The 26,565-nt window shown below is 36.3% G+C and overlaps 1 protein-coding gene across 3 annotated transcripts; it reads right to left on the bottom strand.

Annotated features, from left to right (window-relative positions):
• On the bottom strand, positions 1-24,097 carry LOC144959782 (uncharacterized). Of its 3 annotated transcripts, none has more exons than XM_078892525.1 (7): positions 23,981-24,070; positions 21,256-21,564; positions 20,268-20,431; positions 18,787-18,892; positions 17,932-18,168; positions 16,652-17,043; positions 14,176-15,127 (listed from the first exon to the last, which is right to left on the bottom strand). In XM_078892525.1, exons 6-7 carry the CDS (start codon positions 16,829-16,831, stop codon positions 15,068-15,070), a joined length of 240 nt encoding a protein of 79 aa, XP_078748651.1. In that variant the 5' UTR covers positions 16,832-17,043; positions 17,932-18,168; positions 18,787-18,892; positions 20,268-20,431; positions 21,256-21,564; positions 23,981-24,070; the 3' UTR covers positions 14,176-15,067. The 3 variants fall into 2 exon arrangements, with proteins under 3 accessions (XP_078748650.1, XP_078748651.1, XP_078748652.1); XM_078892524.1 differs by lacking the exons at positions 14,176-15,127; positions 16,652-17,043; positions 17,932-18,168; ... (1 more) ...; positions 20,268-20,431; positions 21,256-21,564 and adding exons at positions 1-2,023; positions 4,057-4,144; positions 5,995-6,146; positions 9,978-10,056 and having other exon boundaries at positions 23,981-24,097.
• Positions 24,098-26,565: the final 2,468 nt, after the last annotated feature.

The raw sequence follows: 26,565 nt of genomic DNA, 5'->3' as shown, positions 1-26,565 counted from the left end.
ATGAGCTTTTATATAGAGCAATATCCACTAAACATGCTCAAAGCGCTGTACAAGGGGTCCCTGGCCAACAACAATATTTAACATTTAGGACCGGACATGACGCATGTTAGGAGATATTACAATTTTTTTCCGGACAGAGACAACACTGTTAACGACCAGGTACTCATTGTACACCCGAGTACTGTCACAGAATGTGAGTAAAGAGCCTTTTCCAAGGACTCAACTATGAGCCGAGCGAGGATCGAACCCAGGACCTTCCGATCCAAAAGCGAGTGTCATACCACTAGACCACATAGCTGCACATGGTACTTATCAGTATGTATTATTAGCTTACTCAATCCTAGAGATTTTTGCTACTTTTCAAAATTGGAAAAAATGCATTGATAATGAGCATGTACATAGATATTTTTAATCAACTCCCATTAACGAGTAAAAATGAAAAACAATAGCTTTGATACTACGCCTATAATTTGTCTCAGAAAAATGTAATAAATAGGCATGGGGTAAAAGTAACCCAGGTAAACTACGGATATAGTCGGTGTTAGGGTTGAGTGAGTTAATGCTAATAACAATAATTGTTGCATACCTTCATGTGCATTTTCTTTTCCTTTTTTGGTATTCACAGATGACCATTGCAACAATTTGTAGTGGCTTTCGATGTTTGGAGTTGAGATCTCTGTTGTGGTCGTTTCTTTTTTTTTTTCCCTCCTTCTTTATCTTGCTTTTCAATTTGTAAATTGTTTGCTTCTTTATTGTTAAAAATTTATTATTGCACTTTGGTTCAAGACATTTGAATAAATAGGTATAAATTGCATCAGCATCACAATAAATAGTCATATTTTTTCAACGCATAATTTATCATTTCTAGCATAATTTGTGGCATAATTTCACTTTTTGGGGGCATTTTTGTGGCATAATTTTGGGGAAAATATGGCATTTTCATGAAGAGATGGGTTAATTTATAACACATTCCACGGTGAGGCCTTCTTGTGCTCAACATAAAACTACTTTCAATTTCAATGTCAACTTCGAAAATGTTTTTTTCTATGCCGAGCTAAATGTGACTTTAATACGAAGGTCCTTCCACACTTATCACATAGAAATGACTTTTCTCCTGTATGAATTAACTTATGTCTTTCCAAGATTGACTTTAGCCCAAATGCCTTTCCGCATGTCGAACATTTATACGGCTTTTCCCCTGTATGGATGCTGGAGTGAAATCTTAAAGACGAACTCTGAGAGAAACCTTTTCCGCAGACATAACAGAGGAAAGGCCTTTCCCCGGTGTGGGTTCTGGTGTGTTCTTCTAAGACGGAGAGTTTCGTGAATCCCTTTCCACAAGTGAGACATTGGAAAGGCTTATCACCCGTGTGGTTTCTGACATGGCAAACCAGATCTGAACTCGTTTTAAACGATTTCCCGCACTCCGAGCACTCGTGTGGTCTTTCCTTGTTATGAGTTTTGGCATGACTTCGCAAGTCGCACTCCAGAACAAAACCCATTCCACAAACCTGACATTCAAAGGGCTTCTCTCCTAAGTGGACAATGGAATGTTTTTTCAAGCCTGAGTTACTGGCAAATAACTTTCCACAAACAGGGCATTTGTAAGGCTTATCTCCCGTGTGCGTTCTCATGTGTGTTTTCAAATGCCAATCCTGACCAAATGCTTTATCACACTCAGGACACTGGAATGGTTTCTCTCCTGTATGAGTTTGCATGTGCGTCTCTAACGCTGACTTACTAGGAAACATTTTTTTGCAAACACCGCATTCATAGCGAAATCTCTTTCTAGATTTAGCAGGAACACGTTTAACACTTGAGTTATTAGACAATGATTGTTCACAACCTAGAATCTCTTCTCCTTGATTTCCTATCATTTCTGCATTCACACCCTCAACGTTTTGATCAGACGATTTGCAGTTGGGAAAACGTTCAGCAACGTTACTACACACCGCTTTGACACGGTTGTCCTCACAAGACACACCATTGGATGACACGTCACAGTTTTCTACACGGGTAATTTCTGAAAAGTTCAAGAAAACAGGAAGTAAATAAATAAATAAATAAATAAATATGTAGATAAATAGATAAAATGAATAAATAAATAAATAAATAAATAAATAAAAAAATAGATAGATAAATAAAAATATAATACGAAGGCTGGTTTTCGTTTTTAAGGGTTTTACGGCGCTTGCAACACATTAAGGTCATATCAGCGCCAGTAAAAAGGAAGAAAATGGGATAGTAAAAAGTTCTAGAATTACAATTAAAGCACAAAAGAAAAGGTAAGACAAAGGGAAACTGGTTCAAATGTGGAACAGATGTGGATTCCAAGAGCACACTGTCAAAGTACTTAGTTTGAGATGACCTAAAAGTCTCCTCCAGACACAAGCACAGGTCCCATCTAAGAGGAATACACTCAAATGTTTACCAATCATATAATATAATATGTAAACTAAACATAATACAATGCATAACAGAGAGATGATTTACAAGGAAAAAAAATATAATCTCCCAAAACTATAACTATACATTCGACTGTTTCCCTCCCAGCCAAGGAACTCCGGCAAGGATCAGGAAACAATTGTAACAAAACGAGTATGGGGGGATAGAAGACACAGCATGTACCTCCCTGCCCACTATGGGAGGTCAGGATCCCCACCCAGAAGGCTGGTTTTCCAAAACTTGTTTAGTCGATTATTCTACTGTTTGAGATTGTACATCCATGAGATAAATTGAAATGTAAATTTTATTTTAAGTATCAATTGACACAATAATTTCCTTATATTTGTGTGAATTTGAAGTTTAAATATGATAAAATAATAGATGGAATGAGAAATTTTAGGGGAGATAATCCTCAATATCTCAAAATGGGAAAAATGGTGTAAGGAGTTTTTGAAAATCAGTCTTCATATTTCCACTTGAGTACTGTTTCCTAGAACTCATTTAAATGTACCACATTTTTTGTTCATAATTATTCTATAAACACGATTAAACAAACTAGTGTTTTCTCCACCATTTTTCCACAAATCATGCTGGCCAGGGACTCCTTGAGCACGTTTAGTGGATATTGCTCTATATAAGAGCCCAATTTGTTTTTTGTTTTGTTTTGTTTTTAAGGGTTTTACGGCGTTTGCAACACATTTAGGTCATATCAGCGACAGAAAAAAGGAAGAAAATGGGATAGTAAAAGTTATAGAATTACAATTAAAGAACCCAAGAAAAAGTAAGACATAAGGGAACTGGGAACAAATTGGGATCAGATGTAGATTTCAAGAGCATACCACCAATGTACTTAGTTTGAGATCACCTAAAAGTCTCATCCGGACACAAGCACAGAATCCAACAAAGAGGAACACACTCAAATGCTTACATTTACATTAAAAATAACAAATATAATAATACATAACAGAGAGATGAATTACAAGAAAAAAAAAATCATCTCCCAAAACAATAACTATGCATTTCACTGTTTCCCTCCCAGCCAAGGACTCCGGCCTGGGTCGGGACAAAACCAAGCAATCTCATACCAAGACAAATTTCTGTTAAATAAACCAAACAAGAAAGACCAGGTGCAGCAGCACATACCAATAATATCAAATACTCTGCGACATTGGAATCGTAAGGTCAACGAATCCAAAACAGAAATCACAGTGGTTAACTCTTTCAGCGCCATTGGCCTCTCTGTGCGGCCAGAACAGAATCTGTTTTACTGGCCAATGGCCGCACAGTGCGGCCGGTCTTGAAAGGCAAAAACAATAATGAATGTAATCCAATCCTACTGTCTACAAAAGTACTATAAATTGAACTAATTGTATCATTTCTTTCATCAGAACATTCAATTGGCCCCAGGGGGGGGGGGGGTATTTTAATTGAGATTTTGCGCCGAATTCGAATGTCACATTGTCTTAGCTTGTCTGTCATTCTCACGCTGCCTCAATCAGGTGTCAGCCATTTTGTGACGAAAAAGAGAACAATATAGCCTCAGTGCTAAAAGAGTCAGGTTATTCAAAACATTTTAGTCCACAGCTTAGTATCAATTCAACTAGACCATACCTTGTTCCTGATCTTTTCCAGAAGCTACAGACTTTGTTGATTGTGATCCACAGGAACTCTGGCCATTTTTGTCATCATTACAGATATCCTGCAGAAACAAAAATGAAAAATACTGTTGCTTCGAAAACCCAAAACTGATTAATAAATGCGGCTATGTGGTCAATGATACTTGCTTTCGGATCAGAAGTACCTGGGTTTGAGCCTCACTCGATGCATAGTTGAGTCCTTGGAAAAGGCTTTTTACTCACATTCTCTCACCATACTCAGGTGTAAAATGAGTACCTGAGCATTAACAGCGCCGTCTCTGTCCGAAAAAAATTGTAACATCGCCTAATAGGTGTCATGTCTCGTTCTACTAGTTAAGTGTTGCTGTTGGTCTGGGACCCTTTGTAAAGCACTTTGAGCACATTTAGTGGATATTGCGCTATATAAAAGCTCAATTAAAAAAAAAAATTAATTAATTTTCCCTTCAAACTTAGACGGGATTTCTTTCAGACTCCCCGCCTGTCCGTCCATACCAGCACTGACTGGATAGCCACATCCGTTAGATCTGACAATAAATATGTTGCGATATATTAGCATCTTATCCATAGGGTAGCAAGTAATTTCCATTGTCTTCCAGAACTTTAATATCAAATGATCATCTCCAATGCCAATTACTGTTCCCAAAAAAATCTCAAAAAAGTTATCTGATATAAGGTCTTTTTCCCATGATGCGCCTTGTGTTTAGAACTCTCTTCCAATTTTTAAAAAGAAAATGTAAGACAGAAACTACTTCCAAGACAAATATATATGTGACCCCTAGTCTCAAAACGGTATTAAGTCGGGGTGATTAAGATTCTGAAAATGGAATGTGTAGCCCGAAATATCAGACTTAAGTTGAGTTTATATGCTTTATAGATGAGAAGGAATATCATATTGTACTGTTCTAAATACCAACGTTTCATATTTTTGACCATTATAATTATAATTTGACTTTTTAAGCATCTGGTCCATCCCGACATAATACTGTTTTGAGATGAGGAGTCACATTTGAGAAAATATTTGATGGAGTAGAACTGGCTTTCGTTATATAGTTTTTTTTAATTCTGTGTATTGTACGAACATGAACATGCTTGGACTTGTAATTATTCCATTCGTATTGGATAGAAAAGACGACTACAGCTGTGCGGCTATGTGGTCTTGTGGTATGACACTCGCTTTTGGATCGGAAGGTCCTGGGTTCGAGCCTCGCGCTCGACGCATAGTTGAGTCCTTGGATAAGGCTCTTTACTCACATTCTCTCACCGTACTCAGGTGTAAAATGAGTACCTGGCCGTTAACAGCGTTGTCTTTGTCCGAAAAATTGTAATATCGCCTAACAGGTGTCATGTCCTGTCCTCCATGTTAAATGTTGCTGTTGAGCAGGGACCCCTTGTAAAGCGCTTTGAGCACATTTAGTGGGTATTGCGCTATATAAAGCTCAATTTTTAAAAATTTTTTTTACAGCCGTTTATATAAATGGAATAGGCGTTGTGTAAATGATTAACATTATTATTAACTTTCTTTTTTTTCAGTAAAATTTCTTCAGACAGAGACAACACTGTTAACAGCCAGGTACTCATTTCACACCTGAGTATGGTGACAGAATAAGAATATGAAGCTAAAGGCCTATTCCAGACTAACTATGCTCGATAGAGCAGTTAACAAGACTTTCAACAGTTTCATACACATAGACCACATAGTCTACTCGGATCTTTGAAAGGGACATATATTGACCTTCCCTCATAACGGTTATATCAGTGGATGTAAGGTTGAATTGAAAAGGAAATAAGATTGTTAACTTTATTGAGGATAATTATACCATTGTAGGTTTAAGCAAATTATTTTGACAGAAACATTAATCCAAGCATTTGGTTTGTTCCGACAAACTCCTTTAGGTGTCCTCATACACCTTACCTGGCTCTTGAGTTAAATCGTGACTATCGTAAGTGGAAATAAAGATGGTTAACGTTTAATGCGAATTCGCATTTCTACATCTCAAGTTGACGTTGAAAATGTGGTCATGGAAAGTTATCCATTAGTCACTTTCATCTTTTTGTCTCATTTTCCTCTCATTCCTGGTTGTGCAGGCCTTACGTGATGTAAGTGCTGAAAATGAATGAAATTGATTAAAACATTTATTAGCGCAATAATTTACTAAACATGCTCAAAGCGTTTTACAAAGGGTCCCTGTCAACAGCAACACATAACACCAACATCTTGGTTTTAGTCTCCAATTTTCCTCTCATTCCTGGTTGTGCAGGCCTTACGTGTATGTAAGGTGCTGAAAATGAAATGAAATTAGATTAAAACATTTAATAGCGCAATATCTAACTCAGTTCAAGTCCCGTTCACACAACACTAAACAAATCTGGTTTAGTTCTCCAATTTTCTCTCATTCCGTTGTGCAGCTACGTGATTAGGTGCTGAGAATAAATGAATATAACTTTTTAGCGCATATTACTAAATGCTCAAAGCGTTTACAAGGGTCCCTGTTAACAGCACACATAACACCACATCTTGGTTTATTCTCCATTCTCTTTCCTGGGCCTTACGTGTATGTAAGGTGCTGAAAAGAAATGAAATTAGATTAAAACATTTATATAGCGCAATAATTTACTAAACATGCTCAAAGCGTTTTACAAAGGGTCCCTGTTCAACAGCAACACATAACACCAACATCTTGGTTTTAGTTCTCCAATTTTCCTCTCATTCCTGGTTGTGCAGGCTTACGTGTATGTAAGGTGCTGAAAATGAAATGAAATTAGATTAAAACATTTATATAGCGCAATAATTTACTAAACATGCTCAAAGCGTTTTACAAAGGGTCCCTGTTCAACAGCAACACATAACACCAACATCTTGGTTTTAGTTCTCCAATTTTCCTCTCATTCCTGGTTGTGCAGGTCTTACGTGTATGTAAGGTGCTGAAAAAATGAAATGAAATTAGATTAAAACATTTATATAGCGCAATAATTTACTAAACATGCTCAAAGCGTTTTACAAAGGGTCCCTGTTCAACAGCAACACATAACACCAACATCTTGGTTTTAGTTCTCCAATTTTCCTCTCATTCCTGGTTGTGCAGGTCTTACGTGTATGTAAGGTGCTGAAAAATGAAATGAAATTAGATTAAAACATTTATATAGCGCAATAATTTACTAAACATGCTCAAAGCGTTTTACAAAGGGTCCCTGTTCAACAGCAACAACATAACACCAACATCTTGGTTTTAGTTCTCCAATTTTCCTCTCATTCCTGGTTGTGCAGGCTTACGTGTATGTAAGGTGCTGAAAAATGAAATGAAATTAGATTAAAACATTTATATAGCGCAATAATTTACTAAACATGCTCAAAGCGTTTTACAAAGGGTCCCTGTTCAACAGCAACACATAACACCAACATCTTGGTTTTAGTTCTCCAATTTTCCTCTCATTCCTGTTGTGCAGGCCTTACGTGTATGTAAGGTGCTGAAAAATGAAATGAAATTAGATTAAAACATTTATATAGCGCAATAATTTACTAAACATGCTCAAGCGTTTTACAAAGGGTCCCTGTTCAACAGCAACACATAACACCAATCTTGGTTTTAGTTCTCCAATTTTCCTCTCATTCCTGGTTGTGCAGGTCTTACGTGTATGTAAGGTGCTGAAAAATGAAATGAAATTAGATTAAAACATTTATATAGCGCAATAATTTACTAAACATGCTCAAAGCGTTTTACAAAGGGTCCCTGTTCAACAGCAAACATAACACCAACATCTTGGTTTTAGTTCTCCAATTTTCCTCTCATTCCTGGTTGTGCAGGCCTTACGTGTATGTAAGTGCTGAAATGAAATGAAATTAGATTAAAACATTTATATAGCGCAATAATTTACTAAACATGCTCAAAGCTTTTACAAAGGGTCCCTGTTCAACAGCAACACATAACACCAACATCTTGTTTTAGTTCTCCAATTTTCCTCTCATTCCTGTTGTGCAGGCCTTACGTGTATGTAAGGTGCTGAAAATGAAATGAATTAGATTAAAACATTTATATAGCGCAATAATTTACTAAACATGCTCAAAGCGTTTTACAAAGGTCCCTGTTCAACAGCAACACATAACACCAACATCTTGGTTTTAGTTCTCCAATTTTCCTCTCATTCCTGGTTGTGCAGGCTTACGTGTATGTAAGGTGCTGAAAATGAAATGAAATTAGATTAAAACATTTATATAGCGCAATAATTTACTAAACATGCTCAAAGCGTTTTACAAGGGTCCCTGTTCAACAGCAACACATAACACCAACATCTGGTTTTAGTTCTCCAATTTTCCTCTCATTCCTGGTTGTGCAGGCCTTACGTGTATGTAAGTGCTGAAAATGAAATGAAATTAGATTAAACATTTATATAGCGCAATAATTTACTAAACATGCTCAAAGCGTTTTACAAAGGGTCCCTGTTCAAAGCAACACATAACACCAACATCTTGGTTTTAGTTCTCCAATTTTCCTCTCATTCCTGGTTGTGCAGGCCTTACGTGATGTAAGGTGCTGAAAAATGAAATGAAATTAGATTAAAACATTTATATAGCGCAATAATTTACTAAACATGCTCAAAGCGTTTTACAAAGGGTCCCTGTTCAACAGCAACACATAACACCAACATCTTGGTTTTAGTTCTCCAATTTTCCTCTCATTCCTGGTTGTGCAGGTCTTACGTGTATGTAAGGTGCTGAAAAATGAAATGAAATTAGATTAAAACATTTATATAGCGCAATAATTTACTAAACATGCTCAAAGCGTTTTACAAAGGGTCCCTGTTCAACAGCAACACATAACACAACATCTTGGTTTTAGTTCTCCAATTTTCCTCTCATTCCTGGTTGTGCAGGTCTTACGTGTATGTAAGGTGCTGAAAAATGAAATGAAATTAGATTAAAACATTTATATAGCGCAATAATTTACTAAACATGCTCAAAGCGTTTTACAAAGGGTCCCTGTTCAACAGCAACACATAACACCAACATCTTGGTTTTAGTTCTCCAATTTTCCTCTCATTCCTGGTTGTGCAGGTCTTACGTGTATGTAAGGTGCTGAAAAATGAAATGAAATTAGATTAAAACATTTATATAGCGCAATAATTTACTAAACATGCTCAAAGCGTTTTACAAAGGGTCCCTGTTCAACAGCAAAACATAACACCAACATCTTGGTTTTAGTTCTCCAATTTTCCTCTCATTCCTGGTTGTGCAGGTCTTACGTGTATGTAAGTGCTGAAAAATGAAATGAAATTAGATTAAAACATTTAGATAGCGCAATAATTTACTAAACATGCTCAAAGCGTTTTACAAAGTGTCCCTGTTCAACAGCAACACATAACACCAACATCTTGGTTTTAGTTCTCCAATTTCCTCTCATTCCTGTTGGTGCAGGCCTTACGTGTATGTAAGGTGCTGAAAAATGAAATGAAATTAGATTAAAATATTTAGATAGCGCAATAATTTACTAAACATGCTCAAAGCGTTTTACAAAGGGTCCCTGTTCAACAGCAACACATAACACCAACATCTTGGTTTTAGTTCTCCAATTTTCCTCTCATTCCTGGTTGTGCAGGTCTTACGTGTATGTAAGGTGCTGAAAAATGAAATGAAATTAGATTAAAACATTTATATAGCGCAATAATTTACTAAACATGCTCAAAGCGTTTTACAAAGGGTCCCTGTTCAACAGCAAAACATAACACCAACATCTTGGTTTTAGTTCTCCAATTTTCCTCTCATTCCTGGTTGTGCAGGTCTTACGTGTATGTAAGGTGCTGAAAAATGAAATGAAATTAGATTAAAACATTTAGATAGCGCAATAATTTACTAAACATGCTCAAAGCGTTTTACAAAGTGTCCCTGTTCAACAGCAACACATAACACCAACATCTTGGTTTTAGTTCTCCAATTTTCCTCTCATTCCTGTTGGTGCAGGTCTTACGTGTATGTAAGGTGCTGAAAAATGAAATGAAATTAGATTAAAATATTTAGATAGCGCAATAATTTACTAAACATGCTCAAAGCGTTTTACAAAGGGTCCCTGTTCAACAGCAACACATAACACCAATATCTTGGTTTTAGTTCTCCAATTTTCCTCTCATTCCTGCTTGTGCAGGTCTTACGTGCATGTAAGGTGCTGAAAAATGAAATGAAATTAGATTAAAACATTTTAATAGCGCAATAATTTACTAAACATGCTCAAAGTGCTTTACAAAGGGTTCCTGTCCAACAGCAACACGTAACATGTATAACGAGACACGACGCCTGTTAGGCGACATAAAATTTTTTTTTCCGACAAAGACAATGCTGCTAACAGCCAGGTATCCCTTTTACACCTGAGTATGGCAAGAGAATATAAGTAAAGAGCATTTTCAAAGGACTCAACTATGCGCCAAGAAAGGCTCGAACCCGGGACTTTCCGATCCAAAAGCGAGTGTCATACCACAAGACTACATAGCCGTATAAATTAAGTGAGAGAATTTGGAATCCAAAGAGCATGAATAAAAACATGGGTAGGTACAGAATGAACCTTCCTATGGATACCTTGATTTTATAGATAGTATGCACTTGGCTAAGAAGCTCACAACATTGCCATCCGGAAGTATAATGGACTAATGTGTAACCTTAAACGTTTATAGTCTGGTTCATGCAGTTAAGTGAGAAGTACTCATAAACGCGGATGGCAAAATACAATAACAAAGGCTTGAGTGACGTCATCTTCGTTCTATCTATAGCTACCAGGAGGCCCTGACCTTTGACCCACAAGTACAGATCGACTCAATGGATGGCCATGTTGTGACTGCATTCATCTTTGAATACTATAGATAGTTCTAAGTTGACGTCACTCTGGGTCTTTGTTATTGTTTTTACTTCCGGATGGCAATGTTATGAGCTTCTTAGCCAAGCGCATACTTTCTATACAAGGGGAAATCAGTTAAAAAATTTTTAAAAAGTAGTCCTTTAGAGTCAGAGTAATGCCCATGGAGCAGGAGTTTTATCACAGTTTCTACAGCGTTAAGTTCACAATAGAAATTGCTTGCTACCTACCCTTTGGATAGGACACTAGTCAGTTGCAAAAAATTATCCAGCTACAGCTACACAATCACTGCTGGATGGACAGAAATTACATGAGGGAGGTAAATGGGGATGGGGAGGGAGGTGTGTGTGTGTGTGGGGGGGGGGGGGGGGTGGGGGGTATAATAAAGATATTCTTAAACGCTGGTATTAGCAATTTCAGACTCACTCTCTCTACATGTGAAATTAAAGAAAATAAGAAGCAGGCACCAGTATAAGATAAAGATCTGAACAAGTGTGTATGAAAGGTGTCGGACAAAGCAAGAAAGAAAAATAGAAGAAAAAAAACCATCCCAAAAAAGCAGTCGACCTCGATTGGGGATCGAACCTCAGATCTTCTGATTACTGGTCAGACGTGCTACCATTACACATATTATGCAGTCTTTCATATGGATGGAATGTCATGCATGGGTGCCAGCAGGAAGAAGTGTTGAAACCTGAAACTAAAATTTCGGCACTTTGCCAAACCTGAAAATGTTCCTGCTGAAAATGCGGCCTATACTTTACTCTATTTCATCACCGTTTTTATACCATTATTAAATGATTACACAGCAAACATATTGACACAAATCTACCTCAATACACTGAAAAGGTGGCTGAATCACGTTTTCGATTTTTTACCAATGCTATTAGTTATTTTACACAAAACACTGAAGCCGGAGGTATTTGACTTCCGAGATATCGCGAAACCTGAATTCCGGCATGAACCAGAAAACTGGCACCCATGGCTGTCAGTTTTAGAGGGTTTGTCAAGAATCAAAGCTGAGGGTTGAATCCCAGCTCTGTACTTTTTTTTTTTTTTTTTTGGTTGCCTTCTCTCTACAGAGTGTTGCAAGTGATAAATGTCTCAACCCCCACCCCCCCTTTTTTTTTTTTTTTCTTCTCTTTTAAATCTTATATCTATCGTTTAGCTGCTTTCTATAGAATATTGCAAATTGTAATGGTGGCATTTTTATGCACCTCCTCTATTGGAGGTATATATTAACGCACCGTTTTTATGTACCTCCATTGAGGTGTATATTAATGCACCGCTTTTGTGCACTTCTGTTGGAGGTGTATATTAACGCACCATTTTTATGCACCTCCGTTGGAGGTGTATATAGTAATGCACCGTTTTTATGCATCTCCACTGCGTTGGGGGTGTATACTAGTGGACCTTTTTTATACACCTCTGTCGGATGTGTATATTAATGCACCGTTTTTACACACACTGTTGAGGGCGTTGGTTAACATTAACGTACTCTATATACAGCCTGATTAATTTATGGTGGTTTTCACATAGAAAGGGATGTGACAGTTTGATGTAGCCTCCATTAGAAAGGCATTCAATTTCTACTGGGTGTCCCCAGTTGGAGACCTTCGTTGGAGGTGCATATTAACGCACCTCCAATGGGGGTGAAGGTTAACATACTGTTTCTTTTTTTTTGTTTTGTTTTTTCACCTGCGTTAGAGGTGCATATTAATGCACCTCTGTTGGGGTTAAAGGTTAACATACTGTTTATACAGCCTGTTTAATTATCAATTCAACCTTCACTCTGTGTCAATTGCCCAGGAATTGCACTAACTTGGCCATCAGTCATACTGATCTTTACCCCCATTATATTTTAGTGCAATTATTCCCATATGTCATGGGTCATTTTTGACCATACATTAAAAATTAATGATTAAATATGAGGTAGTGCGGCTTTGTGGTCTAGTGGTATGACACTCGCTTTCGGATCAAAAGAACCTGGGTTCGAGCCTCGCTCGGTGCATAGCTGAGTCCTTGGAGATGGCTATTTACTCACATTCTCTCACTGTACTCAGATGTAAAATGAGTACCTGGCTGTTAACAGCGTTGTCTTTGTCCGAAAAATTGTAATATCGCCTAACAGGCGTCCTGTCCCGTCTGACATGTTAAATGTTGCTGTTGACCAGCGACCCCTTGTAAAGCGCTTTGAGCACATTTAGTGGATATTGCGCTATATACAGCTGAATTGTTTTTTTGTGGGTTTTTTTGTGTGGCAGGAATGATGTTTTTGTTTTTAAGTGTTTTACGGCGCTTGCAACACATTTAGGTTATATCAGCGCCAGTAAAAAGGAAGAAAAATGGGATAGTAAAAAGTTCTAGAATTACAATTAAAGCACCCAAGAGAGAGTAAGACATAGGGGAATTGGGAACAAATAGGGATCAGATGTAGATTCCAAGAGCATACCATCAATGTACTTAGCTTGAGATCACCTATAAGTCTCATCCAGATACAAGCACAAAATCCAACAAGGAGGAATACACTCAGATGCTTACATTACATTATACATTAAAAATAAATATAATAATACATAACAGAGAGATGATTTACAAGGAACAAAATATCATCTCTCAAAAAAATAACTATGCATTTAACTGTTTCCCTCCCAGCTAGGACTCCGGTCAGGGCCAGGACAAAACCAAGTAATCTCATTCCAAGACAAAGACAGAAAGCATGTTGGAAAACAGATATAAGGGATAGAAGACACAGTATGTACCTCCCTGTCCGCTATGCGAGTGGCAGGAATGATATCATGGCAGTAGTGGCCGTAGTAGAGATGGTAGGATGGTTTTTTTTTCACATCCTTTGGAGGGTTTTACGGCGCTTGCAACACATTCAGGTCATATCAACGCCAGTAAAAAACAAGAAAAGGGGATAGTAAAGTTTTAGAATTACAATCAAAGTACCCAAGAAAAAGTAAAACGAAGGGGAATTAGTTCAAATATGGAACAGATGTGGATTCCAGGCGCACACCATGGGAGGTCAAGGACCCCACTCAATTACCGACAATAAGGAGACCCCTCCCCCACCCCCTCCCTCCCAAAATAAAAACAAAGCAACCTGCCTGGAGAAGGAAATATATGGTGATAGAGACGGCAACAATCACCTCCCTGACCCACCATGGGATGTCAAAGTCAAATGCTTGCAAGAAAAATAAAATGGAGAAACAAGAACAACATGGGGTCATTGAACACAAGCAAAAGTTCAAATTTATACTTTATTAAATTAAAAAAGGCATGGTTTTATCAAAAATGGAAACAGATGGTTGCAACTCTATTTGGCATGCTGCTGCTAGTCCTCATTCACTTGTTCCCAGGTAGGAAGGCATTGGTGTGTGGGAGTGGAACCCTGGAGTGGATAATAACAGTCAGAGGCAATATGGACACATGGATGTGTCATTTGTTTTTTACAAAAGGACAGTGACAAAACAAATGGTCATCCACACTCGACAGCTTTGCTCTGTCACTGCAAAGAAATGATCGACAACCCGACCTTTGTGTTCCTCCAATGACACTACCCGTTTGGCTATCCCACAAATCGTAGAAAGGCGGGAACAGGTCCTTTTCTCATTTTGGTCCATCAGTACGTAACACCATTCCACAGAGCATCCGAGAATCCAAATCATTGTCCGTTTTCAAGAAATCCTTGAAAACATTTCTTTTGATGTCATGTACTTTAAATATTGTTTTGTGTTTATGTAATTTAAAGCGCCAAGAGCCTCATTGTTGAGGATACCGTGTGCTCATAAGAGTCTAATATTATTATTATTATTATTATTATTATTATTAAGAGCCACATGTTCCTGATTTTTCAACATCATGACTGCATGGTCTACGAAAACATATTACAATGGAAGACGCTGTGGATGATCAGCATGACGGTATGTCACCCGCATAAGGGCTGCATCATCATTCGCGTTCTGACGCAGGGCCTCCTGATGAACGTTTTGATGACATGCCAACCGATCCCCTGCAACTGCCAAACCTGTCGTGCTTGATAATATCAATATCAGCCGCTGGTGTTCCCCTTCACTCTTGTTGTTTGTGTCGTTGCAAAAATTGGGAATACCAGCTCTCTTGCATGCTGGCCAAGAATTCAGTATGTCACCTGACAGCCCAGCAGTCTGTCAGGTAAGTGGAAAAGTTGGGGCACCACTGATGGACCTGAAACAACAAAAAAATAAAGAATACAAAACAATCCATTATGAAAAACCCTTTTTAAATGTACATAATAATAACAATAATAATAATAATAATAATAATAATAATAATAATAATAACAATAACAATAACAATAATAATAATAACAATAACAATAACAATAATAATAACAATAATAACAATAATAATAATAATAACAATAATAACGATAATAAGAATAATAATAATGATAATAATAATAATAATAATAATAATAATAATAATAATAATAATAATAATAATAATAATAATAATAATAATAATAATAATAATAATAAATAATAATAATGATAATAATAATAAAGAATAATAATAATAATAATAATAATAATATTTCTATAGCACCTTTTGTGGAAATCTCATCCTGAACAAAATAAAATTGAATGAGAACAATGTATCAATAAAGCATACTTCTAGAATAATTCCATGAGGTGTATTGAGTAGGTAGATAAGGATTAAAAAAGAAAAAAAAAAGATATTAGTAACTTCTGACATCTGAATTTAGTCCATTTGCTGTTTAGTTATATAAATTTAATTTTGAAAGACATGAAATCTTTAACAAGATAAGCATACTTTTAAATTGTGAATTGGATTCAATAGACTGATGTCACGTCGCCCAGCAATGGCGGCCATCGTGGTTCTAAACTAAGAAAATCGGTACTTTTTATTCTTCATGTTGGCTAGAACTTTTCATCTGTCTGGTGGTCAGAATGTGTAAAAGTCAAAACATGATCAGATTTATAATGGGTTTTTTTTTCCCTCTGGATACGCTTTTATGCTCGTTGGAGAAATATTTCATAAGGGCGTCCACCATTGTTCCGATAGTTTTGAGCCAGTTGCTAAGTTACCATGCGTCATTACGAGGGAAGTGACGTCACGACTGTTGAAGCGTATTACAGTGCAAACCCAGGATAACGACATAATTATCGTTATGTTAGGGTTTTCAAGATGGTAGGAAAAGCCCTATTGACTGATGACTTTTTAAAAAAATCGCTTCCTGCTTCCCTCTAAAACCCCTGTTACTGTAAAATCGGTCATACAATCTTCAGCCTGAAGCTTTGGCCTTAATGGAAGAAGAAGAAAAGGGGAGTGGTGAGACAAAAATGATGTGATGCACTGATCAGTGCCTGCCACAAAAAGGCCCAACCGCGTCAGAATAGGAAAAGAATCGTAAATAGAAAAAAATGTTTTTATATGAACCTGAGGGCAACAGTGATAGGTTGATAAACATTGGTTGGTAACAAAGTGAACTCATTAGCTATGAGTAAGAGATGACCCTAGTCATAAACGACGCTGCCTATGTGGCTGGAAGTTGTTGCATCAAAGGTTGATGTCAACTGCCAACTATTGCTATATTGATGTCGCTAAACAGGGTTTTACTAAGACGTATGTCGCCAAGTAGTAGCAATCAAAGGAGAAAAAGAAAAATATATTCCAATGCCTCGGGAGCCCGGAAAATGATACACCAAATGAGAGGGACAGACTCACCTTCTTCAACAACTCCTGGAATTTTATTTCACAGGTAGACATGACTGGCCCATGGCAAATTCCTCTTAAAGACGACTTTTCATCTCCAGGAAGTTGAAGATTGGCATGTTTTGACCGCATTGCTTTAAGACATGGAAGTGGCACAGCAGGCCAGTGGCATCTGTGAAAACTGACCTGCATGCCGCCACTTCCATTTTACACTTGTCAGTCATATACACAGCAGTCCTGGACAGATCTCAACAAAAGACCTGAAAATCTGAAGCATTCTGCTGATTTTTTCTGTTGTCTCTTCCCGAAGGAAAGCATAATATACCGCTCTCCCCTTTCCACTGGTGTCTTCTTCTACCATCAATTGATACGACGGAAAGCTGCTCCAATTTTTTTGTATGTGCCTATGAAAAACAAAAATGTCAAACAGTAAGAATTAATACTAGTATTAAATCATACACCAGTGATGATAAATGCAATATGTCAAAAAGGAGGAAAATACATAATTCCATCAGTCAAACTCATAAAAACAAAATAGGAGGAAAATACATCATTCCATCAGTCAAACTCATAAAAACAAAAAAGGAGGAAAATACATCATTCCATCCATCAAACTCATAAAAACAAAATAGGAGGAAAATACATCATTCCATCAGTCAAACTCATAAAAACAAAAAAGGAGGAAAATACATCATTCCATCAGTCAAACTCATAAAAACAAAAAAGGAGGAAAATACATCATTCCATAAGGCAAACTCACAAAAACAATGTCATATCATAAAATAATTTTTTTTCTATACTATATAACTAATTCTAGTGTACATCTTTTAACGGTACAGATATAACTTACTTTTTGTAAATTTTTGCTGAACTGTCCTTTTCTTAAAAGAACTTAAAAAAAATACCTTCTATTCAAAGATTTAAAATAAACTTTCGGTCAAAAGGCCTGAAAGTATTTGTTTATGACTTGTATTACATTTTTTAACTCGCTCCTTACAGATCATTTTCAGCTTTTTTTCACAAAATGGCAGGCTTACCCAGCAGAAAAATTGATATTTTTAAGCTCAAACAATCTCTCTACAAAACAACTTCATGTTCTTATTAAACGAAGATCATTCTTCAAAGTTTGTGATGTACACAAAATAAATCTGAATAAGAAAAATGTATATTGCGTCATTACAAATGTGACGATTTTGATGCAGGAGGTAAGGAGAGAGTTAAAACCAAAAAGCTACATATTATACACAAAAATAGCTCTGATTCTGAAAGATTTGGGGAAAAGCTAAACTCACCATCAAGGAAAACCACGTCTGGATATGACTTGTAATGTTTCCAGCATTGCATTTGTGGCAAAGGTTACAATGTCCATTAAGTGGCCTCCACTGTCCTGAATGAATGACTGACATCTAACTGGACCTTGCCAGATATTTCAACCTCTGCCAATGAGGCCAGTGGCTGATCCGTCTGTTTTTTTTTTTGTTTGTTGCTTTAGGTCTCTTCCAACACAATTGAGGTTATATGAGAGACCGCTGAAACAAACAAACAAGCAATCTAACAAAAATAGTACAAATGTAAATCAAAATCATAACCTAAAGATATCATAAGCTAAATTATAAATAACCAAGAACAAACAGGCAGAAGATTTACAGAAAAAAATATCCCCTGTCAAAAATACAATCACAAACCAAAGCAGGATAGGCTAGTAAAGAGAAGAAGAAACGACATCACTATCGGATCGTACACCCATGCGAACATCATCTGTGACTTTGTTCCTGCATGAGACGGTTTCAGTGCACAACATGAATTATATCAGGACAAACTACAGCACATCAAAACTGGCATCATCCTGTTATTTATGGACGTTTTATCTGTTTTCGTATATCAAATTGAAGCTTACATTCAATTTCTCATTATTTATTTCTTCGAGCTTCGAGCAGCAACATTTATATTATTATTTATGGAGAGACTAAGAAGCAAGGAAAAAGAGTGATTCATACCATGACATGTGACTTAGATCTTCAATATTGTAATGAAAATAAATGCTTGCAATCACATACATCATAACATATAATTACATTTTTTATCAACACTCACAAAACCAAAACAATTAAATTCTAAATTCATAAACATTTCAAAAACAAACTCACAGTGGTGTATCAAAGCACGAACGTCGCTCAATGTGAGGGTCTTGTTGTACTTTGTATCCATAAGGTGAAGCAGTCCACCGTTACTGGGATTCAGTCTCACAACCTCCTGTCATTTGGAAACAAACAAAAATAAACAAAATAAATAAAACCAAAAACAAAACAAAACAAAACAAAAAAATATTAAAAAAAAAAAAAAATTTATAAAATAAAAAATACAATGTGGTATGTTCGAATTCTAATGGAAAAGATTCTCTTTGAAAATCAAATATCTAAAAATAGGAGGAAACAGAAAAGTCTTATAATTCAAAACTGCCTTAAAATTTATTTTTCAAAAATTGAGCTTTTATATACCTTAATATCAACTAAACATGCTCAAAGCGCTTTACAAGGGGTCCCTGACATACAGCAACATGTAACATGTAGAACGAGACATGACGCCTGTAACGATAGTACATTTTTTTTTGACAGAGACAATGCTGTTGACAGCGAGGTACTCATTTTACACCCGAGTACGATGAGAGAATGTGGGTAAAGAGTCTTTTCCAAGGACTGAACGATGCGCCAAGCAAGGCCTGAACCCAGGAACTTCCGATCCGAAAGCAAGTGTCATACCACAAGACTACAAAACTGCCTACTGCACGTCTCTGGTGTTGAGGAAATTACAGTTGCTTAATTGTTGGACCAATACAGTTTTAACTGTATTAGATTGGATTGGATGGATAGATACAGCAATAAATCAATCGTCTAAAACCACTTCAGATTTACGCTTGATAAAAATCTGATTCACATGCCGAAAAATGTATAAATTTCACAACAGTTCATCACATGCTATAATTTGATCATGACAGTTGACAGATTTCTCAGATCTATTGCGATTGAATTTGAAAATAGTTATTGCCGGTCAGTTCAAATAATTTCTGACATTCAAAATCATTGATAGGATTTTCATTCTTTAGAAAAAATCAAAAATAGAAAAATCTACTGAAATGAACAAGTATGGAAACATCGTGGGGATGAAATTTGACAATGACAGTTCCTAAAGATAGTATGCGCTTGGCTAAGAAGCTCACAACATTGCCATCCGGAAGTATAACGGACCAACACACAAAACTGTGTGTATCCATGAACATTCATAGTCTGGCTAATACAGTTTGGTGTGAATTACTCAGAAACACGGATGGCAAAAAACAATAACAAAGATATGAGTGACGTCAACTTCATTCTATCTATAAAAGAGCTTTTTCGTTGTCTTCATTTTCAATAATTAAAAACGATGGCTGCATTATAAAAGTTATTAAATGATGGGAGTCATCATTGTATGTGTAATTATGTTCCAATTAAAAACAATATATACTGAGCTTTTATATAGCACAATATCCACTAAATGTGCTCAAAGCGCTTTACAATTAGACAACTAGAAAAGTAATATGATTGAGGATTGTAGCATGAAATATTCCCATGGTATAAAGATACAAGCTTACCTTTAATGCATCATTTTGACTCATTAAGAGCTCTTTACTCTTGAAGGTGTCAATGGAATTGGGATGGGTGATTGTGAGTCAAGTTCATATTTTTCATGAACAGACAGTCTTTCCTGTCGTCATAATTGATGACGAATCCAGCTTCACAGCTCACTTTTGAAGTTCTAAAAAAAAAACAGACCAAAAATCAAACTATAAAAACAAAACCTAATAAAATAGTACAGCGGTTACAATATAACTCAGTTGATAGAGCACTTCACATGTAAAGCGACCGAGACTGATCCTGGGCAGTCGAGATTTAAAAAATAGACTAATAAGCAGGGCTGCCAAGTTCACAAAGTGAAAATGCGGGACACTCTTTTTTTTGGTAGTTGGGGTGGGGAGGGAGGGGGGGGGGGGGGGGGGGGGGGGGGAGTGACAACACGCGTAATCATGACAGGTGGTGATAATGGAATAATAACGGTGATCTGATATGGCATATGGATGATAGTAATGCACTCCACAAATTGTAAGAAATATGTTTGTGGTGATAAAACCAAATTAAATCAAAACGTAATGCAAACTGCATGTATATTAATATTAACTACTCCCCTAATGAAAGAATTATGGCTACAAAAAAATAAAAAAAGCTTATAATGACCAATTGACAAATAATTTAGCACTATAGTGCCAATGTGACTAGAAAAATGGTTCTTCGTAATAGTGCCAAAAATATCTGGTCCCTTTTTGAGGGGCAAGGGATCAAATTAAAAAGTTAGCTGTGATGGCAACGAAACAAATTTATTAAAAATAATATTAAAAAAAAAAAAATCAATTCAGGGAAATACGGGACATTTTTGCCTTAAAAGCGGACGGCGGGACACAGCCTCAAAATGCGGGACACTTGGCAGCCCTGAATAAGGATCCTAAATAGAACAGAATGACACTCCCAAGACCACAATAAAATGTAAGACGATAAAGCATGTTTTTAAATGTTAAAATTACCTACCTTGAATGCTGTCGAATTTCACCACCTTGTCCCTCGTTTAGCTCCAAAATGACTGCATATGTAATGGGCCCGAACAATGAAAAACTTCTCGGGAACTTTAAAGTGCCTTCTTTTTTTCCCTTTCTCTACTTTTTCACCATTTTTAATACAAAATGTAGCAAATGTGGATTGTTAATATTTTTCCAAAACGGTTTTGAACTCGACAAAGGATGAAAATTTGCATCCTTGTTCAAATGCAAAAGCCATTTTCAAACACAAGCATACGGTTTGATGGATAAAGAAGAATGATAGCTTGTGAGTGAGTGAGACCTGAAATAGAGAAACAATGTAGATTGCCAATGCGTGGCGACAGTGCATAAAAACGGTGCATTTTTTTACACCTCTAACGGAGGTGCATAAAAAACACTACGTTAATTTTATTTCATTTTGCCATCAAGTTTCTTTCCCAAATGTCTAGTAGTTATATTTGTTCTCATTTGCATTCACACACATTATAACGGTCTTAATAATTATGGTAAGAAGATCTATTTGTTATAAATCTTGACAACCCATACATTGAGAGGGAAGGGGGGGAATTATATTGATTGTTTGTCAGTCCAAATGATGTAATAATTGCAATAAACGCAAAGTGGTTTTTAGCAGAATTAAAAAAGGCAGAACTTTCCTTCCAATTAATATAGACAAACTGCCTTTGTGTGAATGCTTTTCAATTTATTTGAACTTTTTCAATCTGCCATTTTATTTATGCAATTAAATTGCCAGAGGTAATAATAAACTCATTATGTCATAATGCAACATGTTTTTATCTTTCATTTAAATTCTGCCTCAAATTCAAACCCTTCTTTATTCATGTATTAAATCAAGGAGGGGAATTATTTGTAATTATTTCAGTCAGATATTGGGGATAAAAATCAAAAAATGATTTAGCAAATTATGTTTCTTTTGTCTAGCCGATTTTTAAATTATGTAACATTTGCGTCATATGTAATAATGTGTTATTTCACGCGTTTTCGGTCACAACTTTCCAATGGTAATTTTGGGGTAAAAATCAGTCTGAAATTTCAGACTTTGGCCGTAAGCCGTAACTACATTTCCAATCAAGATGGAAACAACATTCAAATTCAAACTGTTTTGTAATCAGTGTTGCCAGCTCTTTCATACGACAATGGTTTCAGTTTCTCAAGTGCGTGAGAGTTACATTTACTTCATTTAGAATTTTGGTTAAACTCCCTATTTTGATAAGGCTGTCATTATCCCCAGACACCTGTCTGGGGATAACCAAATTTTGTTATTCCCAGACATATATTTGAAACTCCGCTCTTTTAAACAATTATCCACATTCCAGAATATGGAATGTTTCCAAAAATTAACCAACATTAAATCAGTTGTTACTACATATACACAATATGCGTCGACTTCGAAGTGGGTGTCATGGCCGAATGGTTTAGTCCTCTGCCCTGGAAGTTTTACCAGAATCGACGTTGTGGGTTCGAATCCTGGTTCCGCCACTATTTTTTTTTTTTTTTAAAAATAAGGAAAGGTAATAAAATATCTATAAAAACATAAAATTAACCAACATTAAATCAGTTGTTACTACATATACACAATATGCGTCGACTTCGAAGTGGGTATCATGGCCGAATGGTTTAGTCGTCTGCCCTGGAAGTTTTACCAGAATCGACGTTGCGGGTTCAAATCCTGGTTCCGCCACTTTTTAAAATTATTTTTTTTTACATTCCGTCTTCTTTTTACAGAACGGTGCAAGGGATAAATGTCCAATCCATCCTCCCCCCAACCCCACCTCTTTTTAAAAAAAACTCTCTCTCTCTCTTAGCTCCTTTCTAGTTTCTAGCAAATTGTCATATTCGTCCCCACTCCGATCTCAAAAAGTGTCTAAAAAGAATAAATAATTAAAAAGCAAACAAACAGAAATATTCAGAGAGCGACCAAATGGTCAGATAGGAGAAAAAAAACAAAATGATTTTTAAAAAAATAAAAACAATTTTAAGAAATTCATGCTCAGAAACGGAACAAAAGGTCAAACAAAAAGGAGAAAAGAATAGACTCACACAAAAAAAAAAAAGAAAAGAAAAGAAGAAGGAATTAAAAAAAAAAAAGTGGCGGAACCAGGATTCGAACCCACAACGTCGATTCTGGTAAAACTTCCAGGGCAGAGGACTAAACCATTCGGCCATGACACCCACATCGAAGTCGACGCATATTGGGCATATGTAGAGTAACAACCGATTTAATGTTGGTTAATTTTATGTTTTTATAGATATTTTATTAACTTTCCTTATTTCTATGTGCATTCGGAAACATTCCATATTCTGGAATGTGGATAGTTGTTTAAAAGAGCGGAGTTTCAAATTTGTGTCTGGGGATAATGAAATTTGGTTATCCCCAGACAGGTGTCTGAGTCTGGGGATAATCACAGCGTTTTGATAAACATAGGAAAAAAATTGTTATTGATAAAAATTAAAAAAAAAAAAATTAATAATCGAATCACGATTCTTCCAAATCTGCGTGATAGGAGGACTACATCGGGTGAGAATAGCTAACAGCTGTCCATTACTAGGCTATTCAAATCTCACCCCGGGTGAGGGTGAAGTGAGAGAGTCGATAGCAAACCTTTTTGGCTGTTCTCATTCACTGCCGGTGAGAATAGACAGCCTGTTTGAAATGCACAATAAAATGTCACTACTTAGGTGAAACAACAACTTACGTGCGACGTAAATGATAAACGCATGAAGAGAATGATAAAAAGGCGGTGAATATCTAATTAATTTTTTTGGGTAAAATAAACAAACATCCACGTCCATCGCCTATTTGCTATTTGTATGACAGTTCGCACAGTTTGTCTTCACAGAAATTTCCCTTCGAATAAAATACTCGGAAAAATATTCTATCACATTATGAATATTTGCAAATGCAATACAATACCCCCGCAAATACCTATGCAAATAAGTGCACGTTGCTCCCACCTATTCCTTTATATTACGTTCCCGTGGTGTAGTAGAACTCAATAATCATTTGGAATACAGGCACATACATGGTGATTCTAAAAGAATACACCAAAATAATTACGCAGTTGTTTAAAGTCTATAACGTTGCAGTGGAATGAATTCTTATTGGCTACGCCCTGGGCACACAAAACGATGGTGCAACCTTGAACGCGTATAGTCTGGTTAATACAGTTTAGTTAGAATTACTCGTAAACATGGAAGGCAAAGAAAGAAAAAAAAAACAAAACAACAAACCCAAAAACAATGACCTGATTGACGTCAAATTCGTTCTATCTTTATTAACGCGTTCGATGAAAACATAAGGGAGGTAACTCAGTTTTTAAAAAATTAACGCAAACATTTTATGATTAGTCTCCCTTAGACCAGAAATGTTTATAAAGGACGCTATAATGTGTATGAACCAAGGAATTTACATTCGTTTAATTCTATGGTATGAACTTACTGATAGAATGAATAGATAGTTGACGCCACTCAGGTCCTTGTTATTGCTTATGCCATCCACGTTCTCACTAAAATGTATTAACCAGATTATAAACGTTCAAGGTTACACATAGCTTTGTGTTTTGGTCCGTTATACTTCCGGATGGCAATGTTGTGAATTTCTTAGCCAAGCGCATACTATCTATAAATTGTTTTTAAAAAAATGAATACTCGAGTTCAGTCTGAAATCGAAAGCGAAAAAGTAATTGAAGTCAAATGAAATAAAATGAGATAAACGTGACACATCGTCTCCAAACGGTAATAATAATAATAATAATAATAATAATAATAATAATAATAATAATAATAATAATAATAATAATAATAATAATAACAATAACAATAACAATAACATAACAATAACAATATAATAACAACAACAATAATAAGTATAATAATAATAATAATAATAATAATATAAATAATAATAATAATAATAAAAATAATAATAATAATAATACATAATAGCGCTAAACTCCAAGACACACAACTCTAAGCGCTTAAATTACAAAATTACATTGTTGGAAACATAATCATTTACACACACAAGCGCGCGCGCACACACACACACACACACACACATACACACTATAATAATGTCAGAGTGAACAGAGTTCAAAATGGATAGTTAGAATTAAGAACGAAGAAGTATGGAAAAGAACACAGCAGATACCACTGGGAGAGGAAATTATAGAAAAAGGACGAAAGGGGTGGATTGGACACACGCTTAGAAAGAACGACTCCACTATAACAAAATAAAGTACTGGACTGGAACCCTCAGGACAGAAGATCAAGGGGAAGGCCACGAGGAACAGGAGAAGAATTAAAGAAGCTGATATACAGAGAAGTGATAAGACGTGGAATGAGATTTTTAAAAAGTTAGCTCAGGATAGAGAAGGCTGGAAACTGTTTGTTAGCCGCAATGCAGCGTCGCAAATTGACATAGGGCAAGGTGACTTGCTCAGGGTCTCGCAGTGATCAAACTCGGTACCTTTCGGGTACGAAGGAAAGACCGTACCGCTGAGTCACCCTTTTCTACCGACGACGTTACAGATAGTTCGAAGATGACGTCATTCAGGCCTTTGTTATTGTTTTTGCCATCCGCATTTGTGAGTTGTTCTCACTAAACTGTATTAACCTGACTATAAAAGTTCATGGTTACACAGAGTTTGTGTGTTGGTCCGTTATACTTCCGGATGGCAATGTTGTGAACTCCTTGGCCAAGCGCATTCTATCTATAGATCAGCTACCAAAGGGCACACAATATTAAAACTTATAGATAGAATGCGCTTGGCCAAGGAGTTCACAACATTGCCATCCGGAAGTATAACGGACCAACACACAAACTCTGTGTAACCATGAAATTTTATAGTCAGGTTAATACAGTTTAGTGAGAACAACTCACAAACGCGGATGGCAAAAACAATAACAAAGGCCTGAGTGACGTCATCTGCATACTATCTATATCTATCAAAATGTATATAAACTCTGCACCTATGGCAAAAAATAGTTTGAAGAAATCCTGTATAGCTTTGGAGTTATTCAAAACTGAAACGTGTCAATAATAAAAAAAAAAAAAACCCCACTATACTTCCGGATGGCAATGTTGTGAGTTTCTTAGCCAAGCGCACTCGATCTATATCGGCTTCTTTAGCGTTAAACTGCCAATATCTACTCAACGTGCTTAAAGCACTTAACAAGGGGGTCCCAAGCCAACAGCAATACTTAACATGTAGCACGAGACATGATACCTGCTAGGCGATATTTACAATGTTTTTTTTCCGGACAGAGACAACGCTGTTTA

The sequence above is a fragment of the Berghia stephanieae genome, chromosome 14 (assembly GCF_034508935.2).
Source record: "Berghia stephanieae isolate SIO BIC M18660-M18661 chromosome 14, UCSD_Bste_1.3, whole genome shotgun sequence".
NCBI classification, from domain to species: domain Eukaryota; kingdom Metazoa; phylum Mollusca; class Gastropoda; order Nudibranchia; family Aeolidiidae; genus Berghia; species Berghia stephanieae.
The sequence above is the reverse complement of the archived record's forward strand: the minus strand, read 5'-3'. Positions and strand labels throughout refer to the sequence as shown.

What these genes read in the sequence shown, in the direction of transcription:
- LOC144959782 (XM_078892524.1), bottom strand. Translation starts at nt 1,877, where the DNA reads ATGATAGGAAATCAAGGAGAAGAGATTCTAGGTTGTGAACAATCATTG.